At 38.9% G+C, this 19,810-nt stretch overlaps 2 protein-coding genes across 2 annotated transcripts in view; one reads left to right on the top strand and one right to left on the bottom strand.

The window, feature by feature from the left end:
• wdr19 (WD repeat domain 19) overlaps window positions 1-11,734 on the bottom strand; it is a 48,436-nt gene extending 36,702 nt beyond the window's left edge. The window contains exons 1-11 of the mRNA XM_061880518.1: window positions 11,477-11,734; window positions 7,072-7,163; window positions 6,948-7,013; window positions 6,735-6,860; window positions 5,305-5,420; window positions 5,098-5,213; window positions 4,902-4,982; window positions 2,566-2,678; window positions 2,277-2,450; window positions 2,131-2,201; window positions 1,897-2,063 (exon numbers count right to left, since the gene is read on the bottom strand). Coding sequence (XP_061736502.1) covers window positions 1,897-2,063; window positions 2,131-2,201; window positions 2,277-2,450; window positions 2,566-2,678; window positions 4,902-4,982; window positions 5,098-5,213; window positions 5,305-5,420; window positions 6,735-6,860; window positions 6,948-7,013; window positions 7,072-7,163; window positions 11,477-11,482 — 1,128 coding nt within the window. The 5' untranslated portion in view covers window positions 11,483-11,734. The remainder of the gene's footprint in view (window positions 1-1,896; window positions 2,064-2,130; window positions 2,202-2,276; window positions 2,451-2,565; window positions 2,679-4,901; window positions 4,983-5,097; window positions 5,214-5,304; window positions 5,421-6,734; window positions 6,861-6,947; window positions 7,014-7,071; window positions 7,164-11,476) is intronic.
• Window positions 11,735-16,872: 5,138 nt separating this feature from the next.
• LOC133538758 (immunoglobulin A1 protease autotransporter-like) overlaps window positions 16,873-19,810 on the top strand; it is a 37,769-nt gene continuing 34,831 nt past the window's right edge. The window contains exon 1 of the mRNA XM_061880517.1: window positions 16,873-17,006. Coding sequence (XP_061736501.1) covers window positions 16,949-17,006 — 58 coding nt within the window. The 5' untranslated portion in view covers window positions 16,873-16,948. The remainder of the gene's footprint in view (window positions 17,007-19,810) is intronic.

Genomic DNA, 19,810 nt, shown 5'->3' with positions numbered 1-19,810 from the left:
ACAACATATTTTCTTTTTAACATACTATTGGCATACAATGTATATACACAAGTCTTGTTTTAGCTGCAGTGACTTCCTGATTTATAGTTTCACAAATCATTCTTCACTCGATATTCTATTTTTAAATGTTGACATATATAGAAATATTTGTGTCTATTTCATAACAGACATAAATATATGCACGTATGCCAAAATATTCGGAACAAACAAATTTATCAAGTATTGCCATTACAGTGATAATAATGCTAAAATGTTGTATGCCTGATTAATTGTGCTCTGCAGGTGTTTGCTTGTTCTACTTTGATGGATTTGCCTCTTGGATATAATTATACTTTGTTTGCTAAACTTCTATTCAGTGATAACTCAACATGTCCTTGGTATTTGTTTTAGTTTGAGTTCAGCCGTATTTCTAAAACGATCATACTATTTAAATTTATACTGTAGCCAACCTTTTCCCCTCAAATATACTGTCTAAAGAACATTTGTTTTTACGTAGTCTTTGACCTTTTATTGTGTTTTGTTTACTTTTTCAATTAATTTCAAAGTGGTCTAGCACTTTTAAACTGGCTTCACTGCAGTAGAAACTAACTTTTCTCTACCATTTGACCTATGAAACTATTTTTTTTCTATTTACATAAACTTTGGACATTATCTGGAATACAAACACATAACTTTTGAGCATATTAGATTGAATGGAATTGTAGTTTTCAGTGTGTTTTTTTGTTTATTGTTCATTTGTGATTATTTACAGTAAATATAAATATTTACATAACTTGTCAAATATTAATTATACATTATTTCTTAATATCCATCTATTTTTTGTTGGTTGTGTCTTTAATCAAACACTTAGGCCCCCTCAGCAAAATCTACTTCCTGTCACCAAAAGTAAAAAAATGATCTCTTGTTTATCGCTGTTAATTTGTTACAGGCCTGACCACAGTAAATTAATTTCTGCATGGTAGGAATTATTAAATGAATCAATTCAACTTTATTTGTATAGCACTTCTTAATCACAAGTGCCTCAAAGTGCTTCAGAAATTACAACATCATCCCCTGATCTTAACCCACATCCGGGCAAAAAAAACCTCAAAAAGCTCAAAATGGGAAAAGAAGAAACTTTGGAACGGGATGCAGATAATATATAAATATTAATTATGAATGGAATATTTTCATAGCTGGCTCATACAAAGACCTGTTCACGACTTTTTAAATTTGATTGTCCTCTAGACATCAAATAACACCCATATAGTCACCAATACAAGAAACACATTTTGAGGTAGAGGGATGACTCAGCATTCTGGTTACTGTGGTCTGATGACCTCCTGGTGCAGATGGCACTAGTGATAGTGTTTACTCACCTGGCTACTCTGTACTCAGCCATGCATTCATTTGTTATATGCATGTGTTTGGTATTTGACTGTGTGTGTGTGTGTGTGTGTGTGTGTGTGTGTGTGTGTGTGTGTGTGTGTGTGTGTGTGTGTGTGTGTGTGTGTGTGTGTGTGTGTGTGTGTGTGTGTGTAATGATGGGGTTTGTGGGTCAACAGGGTATTGCTTTTAAGTCTGAAAGCACTTTGTGCTGCACTTCTTTTATGTATGAAAATAGCTTTATAAATACGGTTTGATTGATTGATTGATTGATTGATTGATTGACTGTATTACAATACTCACTATGCTGCAGTCAGTCCCTAGTGTGTTACATGGGTAATATTAAAGACTGAAATGGAGGCCCAAACACAATCTTATTTAGGGCCACAAAAAGTATGTTATAAGTAAACATTTCTTAGCCATTGTTAAAACATGCATAGAAGCAATAGATCGTTTTCTTGCTTCTGTATTTGTTTAGAGTGTATAAAGGTCATATTAATAATATGGTTCAAATAATGTAGGTCCCCTCACCCCATAGTTTGCCACTGTGACCTCCAGCAAAGATGTAAGGTAGGCCAGTCTGGTTCCATAACTGTCCCCCAAGATAGGAAGCTTTGTGAGGAAGACATGGAGAGTCCCTTTCTGTGTGGAAACTGCTAGGAGCTGGCCGTCATCTGTCCAGCTCAGCTGGTCCAGACCTGAAAGAGCAGAGTAGACGGCAGGCAGGTGGTTGGTAGATTTGCAAAGTATAGTCCAATATCTCACCTTTCGTCTCATCCTCTAGCTGGATGACATTGCTGATGTACTTGAGGTCCCAGAGGTCATGGATCTTTATGCTGCAACAGTGAACAGTTTCGCTAGTTTCAACTACAAAGAAGAAGTGTTACCTCCTTTGAGCAGTTTGTGCATACCAGTTATCCCCACAAGTAGCTGCCTTGTTTAATGCTGATGAGATGGCTACACTGTTTAGGCTGTCTTTATGGTTGCGAACCTCGCAGATCTCCTCTCCGGTCTCTGTGTCATGCGTGGAAATGACAAGGAAGTATCCATTGGAGAAGCCAATGAGTATATACCCATCACCAAACCTAATAATAGGGCGGGAAATATCATTTCAAATATAAATTAGATGAGTTTTGTAATAACTGAAATTATTATTTTATTTCAGGATGATTTGTGATACTTGGTATGTTTATGCTGTACCAGCGATAAGAGACAATGGACCCGTAATCCGCCAAAAACTCCAGGTCATGACAGTCATCGGTGTTGTGGACGTTAAATAGGATTAAAACCTTCTTGTCCACGCAGACACTCACCTGGAGAACAAGTAATTGTGCGGAATAAGTGTAATTCATCGTATGATACACTCACTACACACTTTGTGATGTGCAATCAACAGACACAAATAAACAAGTCACAATCAAATGAGACAGCTGTGTCTTGTGTGTGTGTGTGTGTGTGTGTGTGTGTGTGTGTGTGTGTGTGTGTGTGTGTGTATGTGTGTGTGTGTGTGTGTGTGTGTGTGTGTGTGTGTGTGTGTGTGTGTGTGTGTACAAGTCAGAGAATGACAGCTGACAGTTTGACATTATCTGTCAAAAAAAAAAAAATCTATTGATTACATTTTTCCATTATTCTTTTTGCTGATTTACAGCCCCTTATTGACGATACAATACCCTGAATATGTATTTTCTATCAAATAGCCGTATAGTTCAAAGATGACCTCCCAGTTCTGCCGAAACATTTGTAGACTATGCATTAAACATCCCAGGAAATGCAGCATATAATTGCGCAATCGGTTGCCTTGCCTTTTATGCCGTAGCCGCGCCTTCCTTCTTTTCCACTCACACAGAGACACAGCAGGTAAATGATGGGCATTTAAAATTTTGATAGTTTATTCAAAGTGGCATTATGGTACTTTTGTACTTACAGTATCTCAATGGATGTTTTGCAGGTGTCTCCAGAATATGTTTGTGTGGTTTTCTCTTTTATCGTTTTATTTCATGTGGTGTACACTGTCTCCAAACCTCAAGTGTGATATAAGGTTTCGGAGCATGGACCTATTCAAGGTTTAGAGTCGCATAAAAACGAAAGTACTTAGGTTGATGACAGAATACACAGAAGGCCAAATTTGACACATAACGCCCAAATTTCAGGGTTGCTCCACCCAGAGTATGCAGCTTGAATAAAGGCACGCAGTGATAGACTTATGTCAGGGGGAGAATGCTTCATGGCCACAATCTGTGCATTTGTGCAGCTTATTCAACTTAAGCATATGGGACAATCGGGGCCCAACTGCCATAAAGCATTTAAGGCAGTTCCTCTCCAACTGTGGTATGCTAACCACTAGTGGTACGCCAAAGAATTGTATCTTTCTATATTTTAACATAGTGTTACGGGTCAAATTATGTGTAATGTTATGATTGTTAAATAGGCCAACTATGCTGCTGTATTTTAATAAATAGATAGATAGATAGTACTTTATTGATTCCTTCAGGAGAGTTCCCTCAGGAAAATGAAAAATCTAGCAGCAGCTTACAGAATTGAGATCAAATTTAAAAAGTAAATAATGAGGGTACAAATAGAAACAAAATAGAAAAATATTACAATCACAATAAAAATAAAAAGCAACAATGACAGTAAAAATATATCAGCAAAATAAGGATATAACAAGAGAGACTAGGCAGTAGTGACCATGTTATGAAAAAGTATTACACTGTTATTGTTTTGCATCCTCTGTCATCCTAATGCCACCATAATGTTGGTCATTATAGTGGTACTTGGACAGCCAAGTTTTTTCTGAGGTGGTACTTGGTGAAAAATGTTTGCGAACCACTGCTGTAGATATAGCTGCCGTCCCTCGTTTATCGCTGTTAAGTGGTTCCCACGATGAATGCATTTCCCTGAAGTAGGAATCATTAATTGTAAACTAAATATTTTTGTAGTTAGATCATAAAAAGGGGCTCTGATCTTTGGAAAACGTTATTCTACAATATGAGAGCTTTCGAGACATGAAATAACACATTTTGGTTACCTTTCTACTCTTTTTATCCAGTTTAGGAATGGTCCCTGATCTGAGCCCAATACTGAGCGGTGTGCACTGATTGGTTTGGTCTCCTCTAGTGGCCAATACAGTGCTACTGTATTATTGATATTTTTTGTTTATCCAGATATTTTATGGTTGAAAATGCTTTGAAAAACATTTTTAAATCCCTAAAATATCTGCATTGTGGTGAAGCCGCAATATTGATCTGAGGAGGGACGACTGTGTCAAGATGGACGTTTTTATTGTGAACTTGGGACGGCGTGGCGCGATTGGGAGAGTGGCCGTGACAGCAACCTGAGGGTTCCTGGTTCAATCTCCACCTTCTACCAACCTCATCACATCCGTTGTGTGGGTCGTGGTTAGTGCCTTGCATGGCAGCTCCCGCCATCAGTGTGTGAATGTGGAAATAGTGTCAAAGCGCTTTGAGTACCTTGAAGGTAGAAAAGCGCTATAGAAGTATAACCCATTTACGTGGCGCCACTATTGTGAGACTTACAGTGTTCTCTCCTTGGGATGTCCTTTCGTTTGTCTTCATCACTGAGAAGTTAATATCGCCAGGTGACCCACCTATGTTGTACTAGCACACAGAAAGGACAAATGAGGTGTATTTATTGTATTCATAGTCATAAAAAAAGCAGCTACTCTTCCATGGGGACAGAAACATCCTTGGCTGTCTGTTAATATGTGATTACCGTTTTGATATAGCCCCCATCTTGATTGCTGATGCTCAGAAAGTGGTCTTCGCATCCAAGTACCAGCAGATTCTGATCACTCCAACAGCCACAGGTGATCTTCTTGGTGTGTTTTCCTAACATGCGAGAGAGAAAAAGACCATTTCTAAATAATGCACAGGAACAGTACTAAATCATACGTGAATGTTGGTGAAGTGTCCATGTTACCCAGTATCGGGATCTTGTGTGAAGTCTGTTGATTGTAGATCACCAGATTTCCATTCACGGTCCCAGCTGCCAGCAGGGGCGCTGTTTTGGACCACACAATGAAGGACATGTGATCCCTGGGAGGAGGAAATGTGTTTTTAGTTCATTGGTTTCCTGAACCCGGTCTGTCTTTAAGTTCAAGCATCACAGAAAAGGCTTTAATTAGATTGTTAGACTAATTAGCAATCAACCCTTCTTAAGACCTACCTCTTCTCGCTGGCCTTTGACCTGAGCTGAGTCTGCCCACTAGGCCACCATTTCTAGTCCTACCCCCCAGCCCCTTCGCTTTAGTTGTATTTTTTTTTTTTGTCGCACTTTTTATTTCTATGATTTTTATTTAGCAAATGTTTTACTTTTTATTCGACCACTTTTACCGTATTGCTTTTTGCACTACTTTGTTCAGCTCATTCTTTTTTTGTTGTTTTCTGTTTCTGTTGCTCTATGCTTTTTTTAACCTGTGAAGCACTTTGGTTCAATTTAAAAGTTGTTGTAAACGTGCTATATAAATAAAACTGACTTGACTTGACACAGTAAAAATGTTGCCACCCTGGTAGAAAAAGTAAATAGTAAGACGGATCGTTAACTACCTTTTTAAATACACAATGGTACCTCAACTTAAGAGTGCCCCACCTTAAAAGTATTTTGAGATAAGAGCTGTCTCTCAGCTTATTGTTATTTTAAGTTACGAGCAAAAATTTGAGTTACAAGCATCTCTGCCATTAGTTGGTGTAGCAAATGTCACAGGGAACCATCTGGTCTTGTTTGCTAGCATGAGCTTATTGCGAGAGATTGGAAGGAAGAAAGTAAGTATGAAGGACAGTGCTGAGAAGAAGTGGATGATATTCATTTAATTAAAAAAAGAAATCATCAAAAACATGACCGAGCGTTCCGCCAACTTGCAATGCAATTTCAAGTGTTGCAATGCTAGTCTGAACCGTACTAGAGCAAAGCAATGTTAAGATGATATCAAAACGGTGAACATTTATCCATGAAAATATTGAAAAGCTGCTAATGGTGTGTTTGACAGAGAAGCAGTTGGAAGGAGATACCGTAGAATCCACTCTACCAGGTAAATGCTTTTCATAAAATTACAGTAGTTGTTTGTACAACATTCTATTGTGCTATTTTTACAAAAAATATTATCTAAAAATATGTCTTTCTTTTAAATGGCATGCTACATGTTAAAAGTGTGCTATTTTGAGGGGAGGGCAAGCACCAAATAAATGGATTTTAATTAATTTCAACGAATTGCAACCATGATTTGAGATACTTGTGTTTCGAGTTAAAAGCTCTATCGCAGAACAACTTTTAAGCTCATAAATTGAGGTACTACTGTAGGGTCATTGTATAAATATCTAATGGTGTGTTCAGAGCATTTCAAAGTGCCTTACCTCATGCCACTGTCAATCTTAGAGGTTTTATTCACGCTGGCATCCCAAAGGTAGATGGCGCTGGAATTGGCTGCTATCACTGCCAAAATGTCTCCATCCTTATCCCAGTCCATGCCCACACAACGCCTAGGAAAGCAGGTCAATGCAAAGCATCGTGTTACCGGAATAATTATCTCTCGTCTGAATTGGATTTTTTTCTTCCTTCACACATACCCGGGAAGACTGATTTCAGTCCACTTGTGTCCATGGCGATCAAATATTTTTACTGAGCTGTCTTGTCTGTTGGACATAGGGTTAGTAAGGATACACATGTATGAAAGTAGACATTTTTACTCACCCTGCAACAGCTATATAATTCCCAAGGGACTTCTGCCACTTGTACAGTAACTTAGAGCCTGCCCAGGCATCATCCACAAGGGTGAAGACACTCTGTGGACACAGTGTTGACATGAATCAGTAACAATTTTGACATGTGTGTAAATCAAAGAGATTTAAACAAACGTAGAACAAAGGTGAAATATCTCAGAGACTCATGTAAGAAAGGCTAATTATAATTATGATGATGATTTCTTTTTACTGTGTGTGCAACAAGTTATTATAGTTATCACAGACAAAATTTACAGTAAATTAGTGATGTGCGGAACAATACTTAAATAGCGATACTGGCAAATACCATATTCTGGGCTAATATCAATTCTCAAATGAAAAACTATAATACATTAGTTATTTGAGACGATGTGTATCATTAATAGGGACACATTGTAAAAAAAAGTAGCTACACATGTGAATGAGGCAATGTGTCAATGTTCAATGCTCTTGTTTACAACATGTTCAGTATTTTCACATTACCTTGTTAAGGTAACTGAATTTACTTATTCTAATGGTAGTCCCTATCAATTCAATTTCTTTATTGCTTTCATTATATCACTTATTTCCGTTTTGTTAGGGTTTGAAACACAATTTTCATGAACTTTGGTATAATTCTGTCGTAGTTATTTTCGGTTGTATTAGCTTGGCAATATTGTTATTTACGCCGCTACCTCAATATACTTCAGAGTTTGAAATACATAAATATATGGTAATAAATAATAACAATACAAAATAATAATACATATAATAATACATAAGATATAATAGTTTGCATGTTCTCCCCGTGACTGCATGGGTTCCCTCCGGGTACTCCGGCTTCCTCCCACTAAGACATGCACCTGGGGATAGGTTGATTGGCAACACTAAATTTGGTCCTAGTGTGTGAATGTGAGTGTGAATGTTGTCTGTCTATCTGTGTTGGCCCTGCGATGAGGCGGCGACTTGTCCAGGGTGCACTCCACCTTCCGCCCGATTGTAGCTGAGATAGGCACCAGCGCCCCCCGCCACCCCAAAGGGAATAAGCGGTAGAAAATGGATGAATACGATGTAATAAATAATGACAATAAACAAATAACTAGTCTTTATGCATAGGTACTTTTCCACAAAGTATCGGTATTGAATCGGTATTGCCGATACCAGGCTGAATTTTACTCGGTATCGGATGGGAAAGAAAATTAGTAACATTGTACATCACAACAGGAAATACAAAGACTCTGAATAACTCAAAGAAGAATTCATGTTGGACCAAAAACTGTTGTAACTTTCTAACTTTAGGGGTGTAAAACTAATTTTCATTGATCGCAGTGATGGTTGCTTTCAGAGGTCCGCTTGTAACAGTAATCGCCTCATGATTGTATTACACACTTGCCAATGCATTTGATTATAAGATTTTTTACGTAAAAACTAATGGACAATTTGGTCTGAAATCATAAAGTACAGATGTCAAACTCAAGGCCCGGGGGCCAGATCTGGCCCTTCCCATTGTTTTATGTGGCCTCGAAAGCTTGGAATAATGAGTGTCAATGAAACAATTCATCTTTCATAATAAATGTATTTTTTATTTTTATTTTGACAGAAAACATGCATGTACGGCAAGTATTTACATGTCTTTTGGCTTTAACGTAATTTAAACATGCATCAAACATTATATCAACACTGACTAAAGATGTTAAGCAAGTAAACCATCAATTTGTACATATACATATATATCCATCCATCCATCCATCCATCCACTTTCTACCGCTTGTCCCTTACAGGGTCGCGGGGGGTGCTGGAGCCTATCCCAGCTGCACACGGGCGGAAGGCGGGGTACACCCTGGACAAGTCGCCAACTGGACAAATAAGTTTAAGTCCCATCTTAAAACTAATTTGTATACTCTAGCCTTTAAATAGTCCCCCTTTTTTAGACCAGTTGATCTGCTGTTTCTTTTCTTTTCTCCTCTGCCCCACTCTCCCTTGTGGAGGGGGGGCGGGGGACACACAGGTCCTGTGGCTATGGATGAAGTGCTGGCTGTCCAGAGTCCGGACCCGGGATGGGGACATCTATGCGCTGCTGACCCGTCTCCGCTTGGGTATGGACGGGACTCTCCTTATTATATTAGATCCACTATGGACTGGACTCTCACTATTATGTTAGATCCACTGTGCACTGGACTCTCACTATTATGTTACATCCACTATGGAATAGACTCTCACTATGATGTTAGATCCACTGTGGACTGCGACATGTCCAGGGTGAGCGCCGCCTTCCGCCCGATTGTAGCTGAGAGAGGCACCAGAGTCCCCCGCGATCCCAAAAGGGAATAAGCAGTAGAAAATGGATGGATGGCACTGTGGACTGGACTCTCACTATTATGTTGGATCCACTATGGACTGGACTCTCACTATTATGTTAGATCCACTATGGACTGGACTCTCACTATTATGTTATATCCACTATAGACTGGACTCTCACTATTATGTTAGGTCCACTATGGACTGGACTCTCACTATTATGTTATATCCACTATAGACTGGACTCTCACTATTATGTTAGGTCCACTATGGACTGGACTCTCACTATTATGTTAGATCCACTATGGACTGGACTCTCACTATTATGTTATATCCACTATAGACTGGACTTTCACTATTATGTTATATCCACTATAGACTGGACTTTCACTATTATGTTATATCCACTATAGACTGGACTCTCACTATTATGTTATATCCACTATGGACTGGACTCTCACTGTTATGTTATATCCACTATAGACTGGACTCTCACTATTATGTTATATCCACTATGGACTGGACTCTCACTGTTATGTTATATCCACTATGGACTGGACTCTCACTGTTATGTTAGATCTACTATGGACTGGACTCTGACTGTTATGTTAGATCCACTATGGACTGGACTCTCACTATTATGTTAGATCCACTATAGACTGGACTCTCACTATTATGTTATATCCACTATAGACTGGACTCTCACTATTATGTTATATCCACTATGGACTGGACTCTCACTATTATGTTATATCCACTATGGACTGGACTCTGACTGTTATGTTAGATCCACTATGGACTGGACTTTCACAATATCATGTTAGACCCGCTCAACATCCATTGCTTTTGGTCTCCTCTAGAGGGCTGGGGGTGTCCTCTCCAAGGTTTCTCATAGTCATTGTCATCGACGTCCCACTGGGGTGAGTTTTTCCTTGCCCTTATGTGGGCTCTGTACCGCGGATGTTGTTGTGGCTTGTGAAGGCCTTTGAGACACTTGTGATTTAGGGCTATATAAATAAACATTGATTGATTGAAGTATTTTATTGACACACTTTATTTGACACACATCAGCCCGAGAGCATTAAGTTTAAAACATATGCAGCAGCCCAGTGGTTCTCAACCTTTTTTCAGTGATGTACCCCCTGTGAAATTTTTTTTAATTCAAATACCCCCTAATCAGAGCAAAGCATTTTTGGTTGAAAAAAAGAGATAAAGAAGTAAAATACAGCACTATGTCATCAGTTTCTGATTTATTAAATTGTATAACATTGCAAAATATTGCTCATTTGTAGTGGTCTTTCTTGAACTATTAGAAAAAAATATATAAAAATAACTAAAAACTTGTTGAAATATAAACAAGTGATACAATTATAAATAAAGATTTATACACATGGAACTAATCATCAACTTAAAGTGCCCTCTTTGGGGATTGTAATAGAGATCCATCTGGATTCATGAACTTAATTCTAAACATTTCTTCACTAAAAAAGAAATCTTTAACATCAATATTTATGGAACATGTCCACAAAAAATATAGTTGTCAATACTGAATATTGCATTGTTGCATTTCTTTTCACAGTTTATGAACTTACATTCATATTTTGTTGAAATATAATTCAATAAATATATTTATAAAGGATTTTTGAATTGTTGCTTTTTTAGAATATTTTTTAAAAATCTCACGTACCCCTTGGCATACCTTCAAGTACCCCCAGGGGTACGCGTACCCCCATTTGAGAACCACTGCAATAGATGACTGAGCTGCAGTGACAAATGCCAAAAAGTAATTGTTTTTTCAATTGAAAGAAGAAAAATGCATTTGTAATAACTTGCTTTTAGATTTTGCTCTTTGCACTAGTTTTGCAAAAGTTGAGTAAGCAGCTAAGTAATTTTGATTGATTAATTGAAACTTTTATTAGTAGATTGCACAGTACAGTACATATTCCGTACAATTAACCACTAAATGGTAACACCCGAATAAGTTTTTCAACTTGTTTAAGTCGGGGTCCACGTTAATCAATTCATGGTTAACAAGTAATGAACAAACTATAACTATATCACAAGCGGGAAAAAAAACAAATTAGATGTGATTTACCAACCTTCATATTGGTCTGATTTAACAGTGGAAATGTCCAAACAGTTCAGTCCATGGAGCCGTTCGATTAGCCACCATTCTCCGACCTTTTCAAGTTATTTGTAGTTAAAACGTGAACATGGGCTCGTTAAAAGAAGATTTAAATGTATTTTAGAATATAGACTAATGTTTGGGATAATAGCTTTCGACTTAGTAGACGCAGAGGCGTCTGAGGCAGAAGTCATAGCAACAGTCCTGAGCCAATCAGGCTCCGCTAAACTCCATTTCCGGCGTTTGCCACCGGATATCCGCGTGTCATATTTTATTTTCCGGCAAGAAACATGTGTGTCTCTCTTCAACAGTTCTGTTCAACTTGAATGGCCACTCAAATATACTTTATATTTACGTACAATATTTATATATTAATGTATTATTTTTCTTTTTTAATCCACACAAAAAGCCAGGGCTCTTTTAGGATCAAAGGAAAAAAACAAATACAGACAGAGTGATAATTCTAAAACATATGAAAAAAATAAATAAAAAAGACAAAAAGGGCTACCTAAATCAATTTGAATGTTTTCTAACAAGGATATCAATTCAAAGGCTTTTGTACTTTTAATCATTTTCCAAGATCCATCCATGCATCCATTTTTCTACCGCTTTATTCCCTTTGAGGTCGCGGGGACGCTGGCGCCTATCTCAGCTACAATCAGGCAGAAGACGGCGTACACCCTGGACAAGTCGCCCCCTCATCGCAGGGACAACACAGATAGACAGACAACTTTCACACTCTAGTGCCAATTTAGTGTTGCCAATCAACCTATCCCCAGGTGCATGTCTTTGGAGGTGGGAGGAAGCCGGAGTACCCGGAGGGAACCCACGCATTCATGAGGAGAACATGCAAACTCCACACAGAAAGATCCCGAGCCTGGAATTGAACCCAGGACTGCAGGGCCTTCTTATTGTGAGGTAGACGCACTAACCCCTCTTCCACCGCGAAGCCCTCCAACAAACCACTACACAGCAATACCATAACAATGCAATCCAATTCAAAAACCACACCTGACCCAGCAACACTCAGAACTGCATGAACAGAGCAATTGAGAGAAGACACAAACACGACACAGAACAAACCAAAACTAGTGAAACAAAAATGAATATTATCAACAACAGTAGCAATATTAGTTATAATTTCAGCATAGCAGTGATTAAAAATCCGTCATTGACATTATCATTAGACATTTATAAAAAATAAAAATATTGTCACAGTGGCTTACAGTTGCATCGCATCTCATAAGCTTGACAACACACTGTGTCTAATGTTTTCACAAAGATAAAATAAGTCATATTTTTGGTTTGTTTAATAGTTAAAACAAATTTACATTATTGCAATCAGTTGATAAAACATTGTCCTTTACGATTATAAAAGCTTTTTAAAAAAAAATCTACTACTCTGCTAGCATGTCTGCAGACTGGGGTAGATCCTGCTGAAATGCTATGTATTGAATGAATACAGAATCATTTTGAATCGGAAATATATCGTTTTTGAATCAAGAATCGCGTTGAATCGAAAAAATCAATAAATAATCGAATCGTGACCCCAAGAATCGATATTGAATCGAATCGTGGGACGCCCAAAGACTCACAGCCCTAAATATTTATTTATTATTTTTATTTTCTCTTATTAAACAACAAACACACATTTATAATTCACACAAAAAGCCGGGGCACTTTCAACATCAAAAGAAAAAAAAAACAATCCAGATAGAGTAATAATCCTAAAACATATGAAAAAGGAAAAAAAAAAGACAAAAAGGGCTACCTAAATCAATTTAAATGTTTTTTAACAAGGATATCAATTTAAAGGCTTTTGTACATTTAATCATTTTCCAAGATTTGATTGATGATTGTAACCCATTAAGCCGTTCAATATATTAGTTGTGAATGGGTGAATGTGGAAATATTGTCAACGCGCTTTGAGTACCTTGAGGGTGGAAAAGCACTACACAGGTGTAACCCATTTACCATACATTCAACAGCGTCGAAGTGGAGGAAATAATGGGGCTGTTGTACTGAGACCCCAAGCGCAAGGGGGCCCCTGGGCTTTTGTAAAGTTTGAATGTGTTATTCTGTCATTTAAAGATAGATAGATGGGTAGATAGATAGATAGATAGATAGATAGATAGATAGATGGATAGATAGATAGATAGATAGATAGATTAGATAGATAGATAGATAGATAGATAGATAGATAGATAGATAGATAGATAGATAGATAGATAGATAGATAGATAGATAGATAGATAGATAGATGGATGGATGGATGGATGGATGGATGGATGGATGGATGGATGGATGGATGGATGGATGGATGGATGGATGGATGGATGGATGGATAGATGGATAGATAGATAGATAGATAGATAGATAGATAGATAGATAGATAGATAGATAGATAGATAGATAGATAGATAGATAGATAGATAGATAGATAGATAGATAGATAGATAGATAGATGGATGGGTGGATAGATAGATAGATAGATGGATGGGTGGATAGATAGATAGATAGATAGATAGAAGGCGGGGTGCACCTTGGACAAGTCGCCACTTCACCGCAGAGCATTATTAATACATATTATTTATTATTAGGTATTAGTGATATTGTTATTATAGGCACTAACACAGACGGACTATTTATAGCGGCGCCATCATATGTTTACATCATCGAGATGTCTGCTGTTTCCTTGCTTCCTTGCTCCTTGGAAGTTTTTTTTGTAGACCATAAATCATGCATCTCACCTGGAAATTAGATGGGGATATAATCCGACAAGTTGGGACACTTTTATAGCCATTTAGGACCCGGGACTGGCAAGAACAACACGAAAAGATGTGACACCGTGTCATGATCCGTGGTTCGGATCATGTTTTGGTTAGTTATGTTCTGTTAGTTTTGGACTCATTTTGTTCCTGTTGTGTGCACTACTGGGTTTATTTTCGTCACCGTGGGGATTAATTGGGTTCACCTGCCTCTGGTTAGTGGTCCCACGCTCAGCTGCTGTCAACAACTAATCAGAGAGCTATTTTCTTCACTTTGCTCGCCACACTCAGTCTGGCGTCATTGTTTGCTGCAAGCAACAGGCACGTAGGTTCATGTCTTGTTTACAGTATATGTTCTTGAGTCCTAGGCTAAGTTTGAACCTTAGCTTCCTGTTTTTGAAATGTGTTATTATTTGAAAAGATTAAATCATATCCTACCTTCACGCTGTCGTCCGGAGTTGTCCGTTTTGCATCCCGGGAGAACAACCGTGCAGTAAGCTGCGAGACCCCCATGTGACACACCTACCCTGTTTCTTCGCCAGGATTATGAGTCCTTCTTCATCTAAATGGAAATGTATTAACATCTTAGCAGTGGGCATCCTACTGACAGCAGACCTTGTACAGTAAGTGATGTTTTATAATTGCTGTATCTACAATAGATATGCGTATGCTTAATATGATCAAAATATGTAAATAATAAATGTTATTACTAATGTGCCCATTACTACATCACATATATACTTACATCATGTACATAAAACCCTAATAGAGGTGTTTGGATGTTTTTTTTAAGGGATTTACAGGCAGAATAGTGCGGCTCCTGTAGGTTCCATTGTTAGCGGCCTTTTGATCGCTGTGGAAGTCTTGCACCCCTGGGTTCTTCGGACCACCAAGGAGAGACATGACAGGCTCGTTTGTCACAGTGAACAAAGATTTATTTTTCAATAAATCTTCTTCTCTTGCTCTTCTCTTGTGCCTGTCTCGCTCTTCCGGTTGCTTTTCAGCCTTCCGTTCGCGTCTTCGTCTCCGTCTCGCTCTCGCTTTCGCTCGTGCTCGTTCTCGGGTTTTTCCTCTCTCATCAACTCCAACTTCTCCCACCCTGTCCTTCTCGGCTGTTGCCCTTTTACAGAGTGACAGGTGATTAGCCAAATGCGCCCAGGTGGGCCATCCAGGCACCTGTCGCCAATCTCAGAGCCGGCCCCAGCTCACCCCGCCTCACTGCAGGTCCGCAGGCCACGCCTCCTCACAATCGCATTTGTTAAATATTTAAAGGTCTACTGAAACCACTACTACCGACCACGCAGTCTGATAGTTTATACATCAATGATGAAATATTAACATTGCAACACATGCCAATACGGCCGGTTTAGTTTACTAAATTGCAATTTTAAATTTCCCGAGAAGTTTCTTGTTGAAATCGTTGCGGAATGATGACGCGTGCGCGTGACGTCACAGACTGTCAGGAAATATTAGCTCAGCACCAGTTACGGCTAAAAGTCGTCTCTTTTCATCGCATAATTACACAGTAATTTGGACATCTGTGTTGCTGAATCTTTTGCAATTTGTTCAATTAATAATGGAGACTATAAAAAACAATGCTGTTGGTGGAAAGCTGTGTATTGCAGCTGTCTTTAGCACCGAGACACAGCCGGTGTTTCTTTGTTTTTAACACAGAGCGGTCAAGCGAACATGTTTCTCTACGTCAACCAGCATGGTTTTGGATGGGAAAATTGGGATATATATATCTTACCGGAGACATCATTAGATTATTTATCGTCCTGCAGTAGCTGTTTAAAAGGCAGCTGTGAGCTTGGCTCCTCGGCGTCTCTCTGAGACACTGCGTGTTCACCGCAGCCATCCGACCTTGAGGTATGTCTTTACAATGTCACTAAAACACTATTAAAACAATAAGCAGATAAGGGATCTTCCAGAATTATCCTAGTAAATGTGTCTAATTACATCTGTAACGCTCACACTGCCACCGCCCGGAGCCGTCGCTTTTTACTTTATTTTATTTTATTTATTTTTTTTCTAGTCCTTCGCTATCAATATCATCATCCACAAATCTTTCTTCCTCGCTCAAATTAATGGGGAAATTGTCGTTTTCTCGGTCCGAATAGCTCTTGCTGCTGGAGGCTCACGTTATAAACAATGAGAGGATGTGAGGAGCCCTCACCCTTGTGACGTCATCGTCTGCAACTTCCGGTAAAGGCAAGGCTTTTTTATCAGCACCAAAAGTTGCAAACTTTATCGTCAATGTTCTCTACTAAATCCTTTCAGCAAAAATATGGCAATATCACGAAATGATCAAGTATGACACATAGAATGGACCTGCTATCCCCGTTTAAATAAGAAAATCTAATTTCAGTAGGCCTTTAGGATGCATTAAAAAAAAATCTTTCATAATGATTGTGAACGATAGGCAAAATTCCCCCAAAAAGTGGAGTTCCCTTTTAAGAGTTACCAATGCTTTGCAAAAATCAATATATACAAGAATCAAATAACACAAGTTTATTATTTTCACAATAGCGTTGGAATCCCTGAGGAGCTTTTCAAACAACCTATATCAGGCTCAAGGGGTTTCTACACCCCACCTCCGCAAGAACATGCCCCGTGACCTTTAGCCAGACGAGTATATATATACTGGGGAGAGGAGTGGAAGGCCCCTGGCAGCCAAAATGAGGTCTTGGGTGCGCTCGTGCTGCGTTCTGGTTCTGCTGGCTCTGTCTGCTGCAGGTATGGACCAGGCGGTTTATTGCATGGTGTATGTTACTTTTCATAGGACCAAGGAGTGTGTCTGTATTGCACACTTATGACGGCTTTTGGACACTATCGTGATCTTTATTTGGACTCGGTACAATAGCGTCAATCTTTCCACGCTTCACTGACTTTCATTCAATGCACAATAGGACTGATCCTGTATGTTGTGTGGCAAGGTGGAGATTTAAGTTTGTAAATGGACATGTCAGTAGATGCGCGTGTGGGGAGGGTTTGGGGGGCGGGGAGGGGCACACCAGCTGATGGAAAGTGTCCTGCCTGCTGCTCATTCTCGTTGCTCTAAAGCAGGAGGGTCCAAACTTTTTGACCCAGGGGCCGCATTGGACTAAAAACATTTGGCCGGGGGCCGAAAGCTGACTGCATGTAAAGTGACAATATATATATATACTAGAGTTGTCCGATAATTACGTTTTTACCGATATCCGATATTTCGAAATTGTCCAACTCTTAATTACCGATTCCGATATCAACCGATACGGATATATTATTATGCGTCATTTTGTTGTGATGCCCCGCTGGATGCATTAAACAATGTAACTTTACCATGAATTGAATAACGTGGACCCCGACTTAAACAAGTTGAAAAACCCTATTCGGGTGTTACCATTTAGTGGTCAATTGTACGGAATATGTACTGTACTGTGCAATCTACTAATACAAGTTTCAATCAATCAATCAACCAATCAATCAATCAATCAAAAACAAGGTTTTCCTTCAACTCCATTTATGGAAAAAAGTGCCAACATGGCACTGCCATATTTATCATTGAAGTCACAAAGTGCATTATTTTTTTTAACATGCCTCAAAACAACTTGCAATTTGGGAGATAATCCTGATACCCATTACAACTATGGGAAATACTATACTTTGACTTTCACAAGGTGCGTTATTTTTATTTTTTTTTAAACATGCCTCTAAACACAGCTACAAAAGCAATGAAGGCACACAACTTCAGTCCAGAGTAAACTAGACTCTAGTACTTGCATATCCGGCAAAACACGGACGTCCGGCCTGCCTACGTCGGCGTTTTACCGGATAGGTACCGCTCCGCACAGCGGCGTTTTAAAAAGTCATTAATTTTACTTTTTGAAACCGATACCGATAATTTCCGATATTACATTTTGAAGCATTTATCAGCCGATAATATTGGCAGGCCGATATTATCGGACATCTCCAATATATACACATATAGCCTGTACATATAAATGTGTACGTATACACACATATTATCTTAATATATATATATATATATATATATATGTGTATATATATATATTATATATATATATGTATATATGTGTATATATATATATATATATATATATATATGTATGTATGTGTATATATACATGTTTATATATGTATTCATATATATGTATGTATAAATATGTGTATGTATGTATATATATATATATATGTATATGTATACATATATAAACATTTGTACAAAAATAACACTTAGTTTGCATTGATTAAATCAAGCTATAACAGTCTGAACGACAAAAACTTCAACGGCTTCAACTTTAACAACCCCTGCCCCACATCAGACCTTGACGACAACGTATAAACGGTTAACCGTTGAATATTAAAAGTATATGAAAATTCTGGACTTTTGCATGGTTTACTACCCTGGGGTGGTATAGCTCGGTTGGTAGAGTGGCCGTGCCAGTAACTTGAAGGTTCCACGTTCGATCCCCGCCTCCGCCATCCTAGACGCTGCCGTTGTGTCCTTGGGCAAGACACTTTACCCACCTGCTCCCAGTGCCACCCACACTGGTTTAAATGTAACTTAGATATTGGGTTTCACTATGTAAAGCGCTTTGAGTCACTAGAGAAGAAGCGCTATATAAATACAATTCACTTCCCTACCCTGACGTCCTCCTTTAAAGTTTTTTAATCAAGCAGCTAAAATGTGCCAAACATCAGGAAACTGTGGCAAGTGTTCCGCATAATGCACTGTAATGGATTTATAAATGTGTCATTTTAAATTGTTGATCGTGTGTGAATGCGTCATGTGCGACCGTGTGGCTCTGCTCAAGTCTCTACCAAATGATACTCATGGTTAGCACGGTGGTACATGGGGTTAGTGCGTAGGACTCACAATATGAAGTTCCTGGGTTCCATCCTGCGCTCTGGATCCTCCAGGTACTCCCAAAGCATGCACCTGGGGATAGGTTGATTGACAACACTAAATTGGCCCCTTTGTGTGAATGTTGTCTGTCTATATGTGTTGGCCCTGCGATGAGGGGGCGACTTGTCCAGGGTGTACCGCGGCTTCCGCCCGAATGCAGCTGGGATAGGCTCCGGCACCCTCTGCCACCCCGAACGGGACAAGCCGTATAAAATGAATGGATGGATGGATGGATGATTACTGACCATCAATTCTGTCTCTGCCCACAAAAGGACGGCAAGTTCGTGCTGAATCAATACACGCGGGTACAAAGTTTAGGCATAAAAACTCCGTGGACCAATCCTCTCGTTAAACTTGTGATGTCTCGTGGGCCGCACAGAAAACACCGGTGGGCAGCACTTGGCCCACAGGGCGTTGTTTGGACACCCCTGCTCTAAAGAGGTTGACTTAATTCTGACTTAAAACAACTAAGTCGCTTTAAAATGGTGTTTTCGCAATCAATCCAACAGGGTGTTTTTGTTTTTGACACACACCTAAATGGCAAATGGTAAATGGGTTGTACTTGCATAGAGCTTTTCTACCTTCAAGGTACTGTATTTTCCGCACTATAAGGCGCACCGGATTATAAGAC

This window comes from Nerophis ophidion, linkage group LG20, assembly GCF_033978795.1.
Source record: "Nerophis ophidion isolate RoL-2023_Sa linkage group LG20, RoL_Noph_v1.0, whole genome shotgun sequence".
In the NCBI taxonomy this organism is placed as follows: Eukaryota; Metazoa; Chordata; class Actinopteri; order Syngnathiformes; family Syngnathidae; genus Nerophis; species Nerophis ophidion.
The sequence above is the reverse complement of the archived record's forward strand: the minus strand, read 5'-3'. Positions and strand labels throughout refer to the sequence as shown.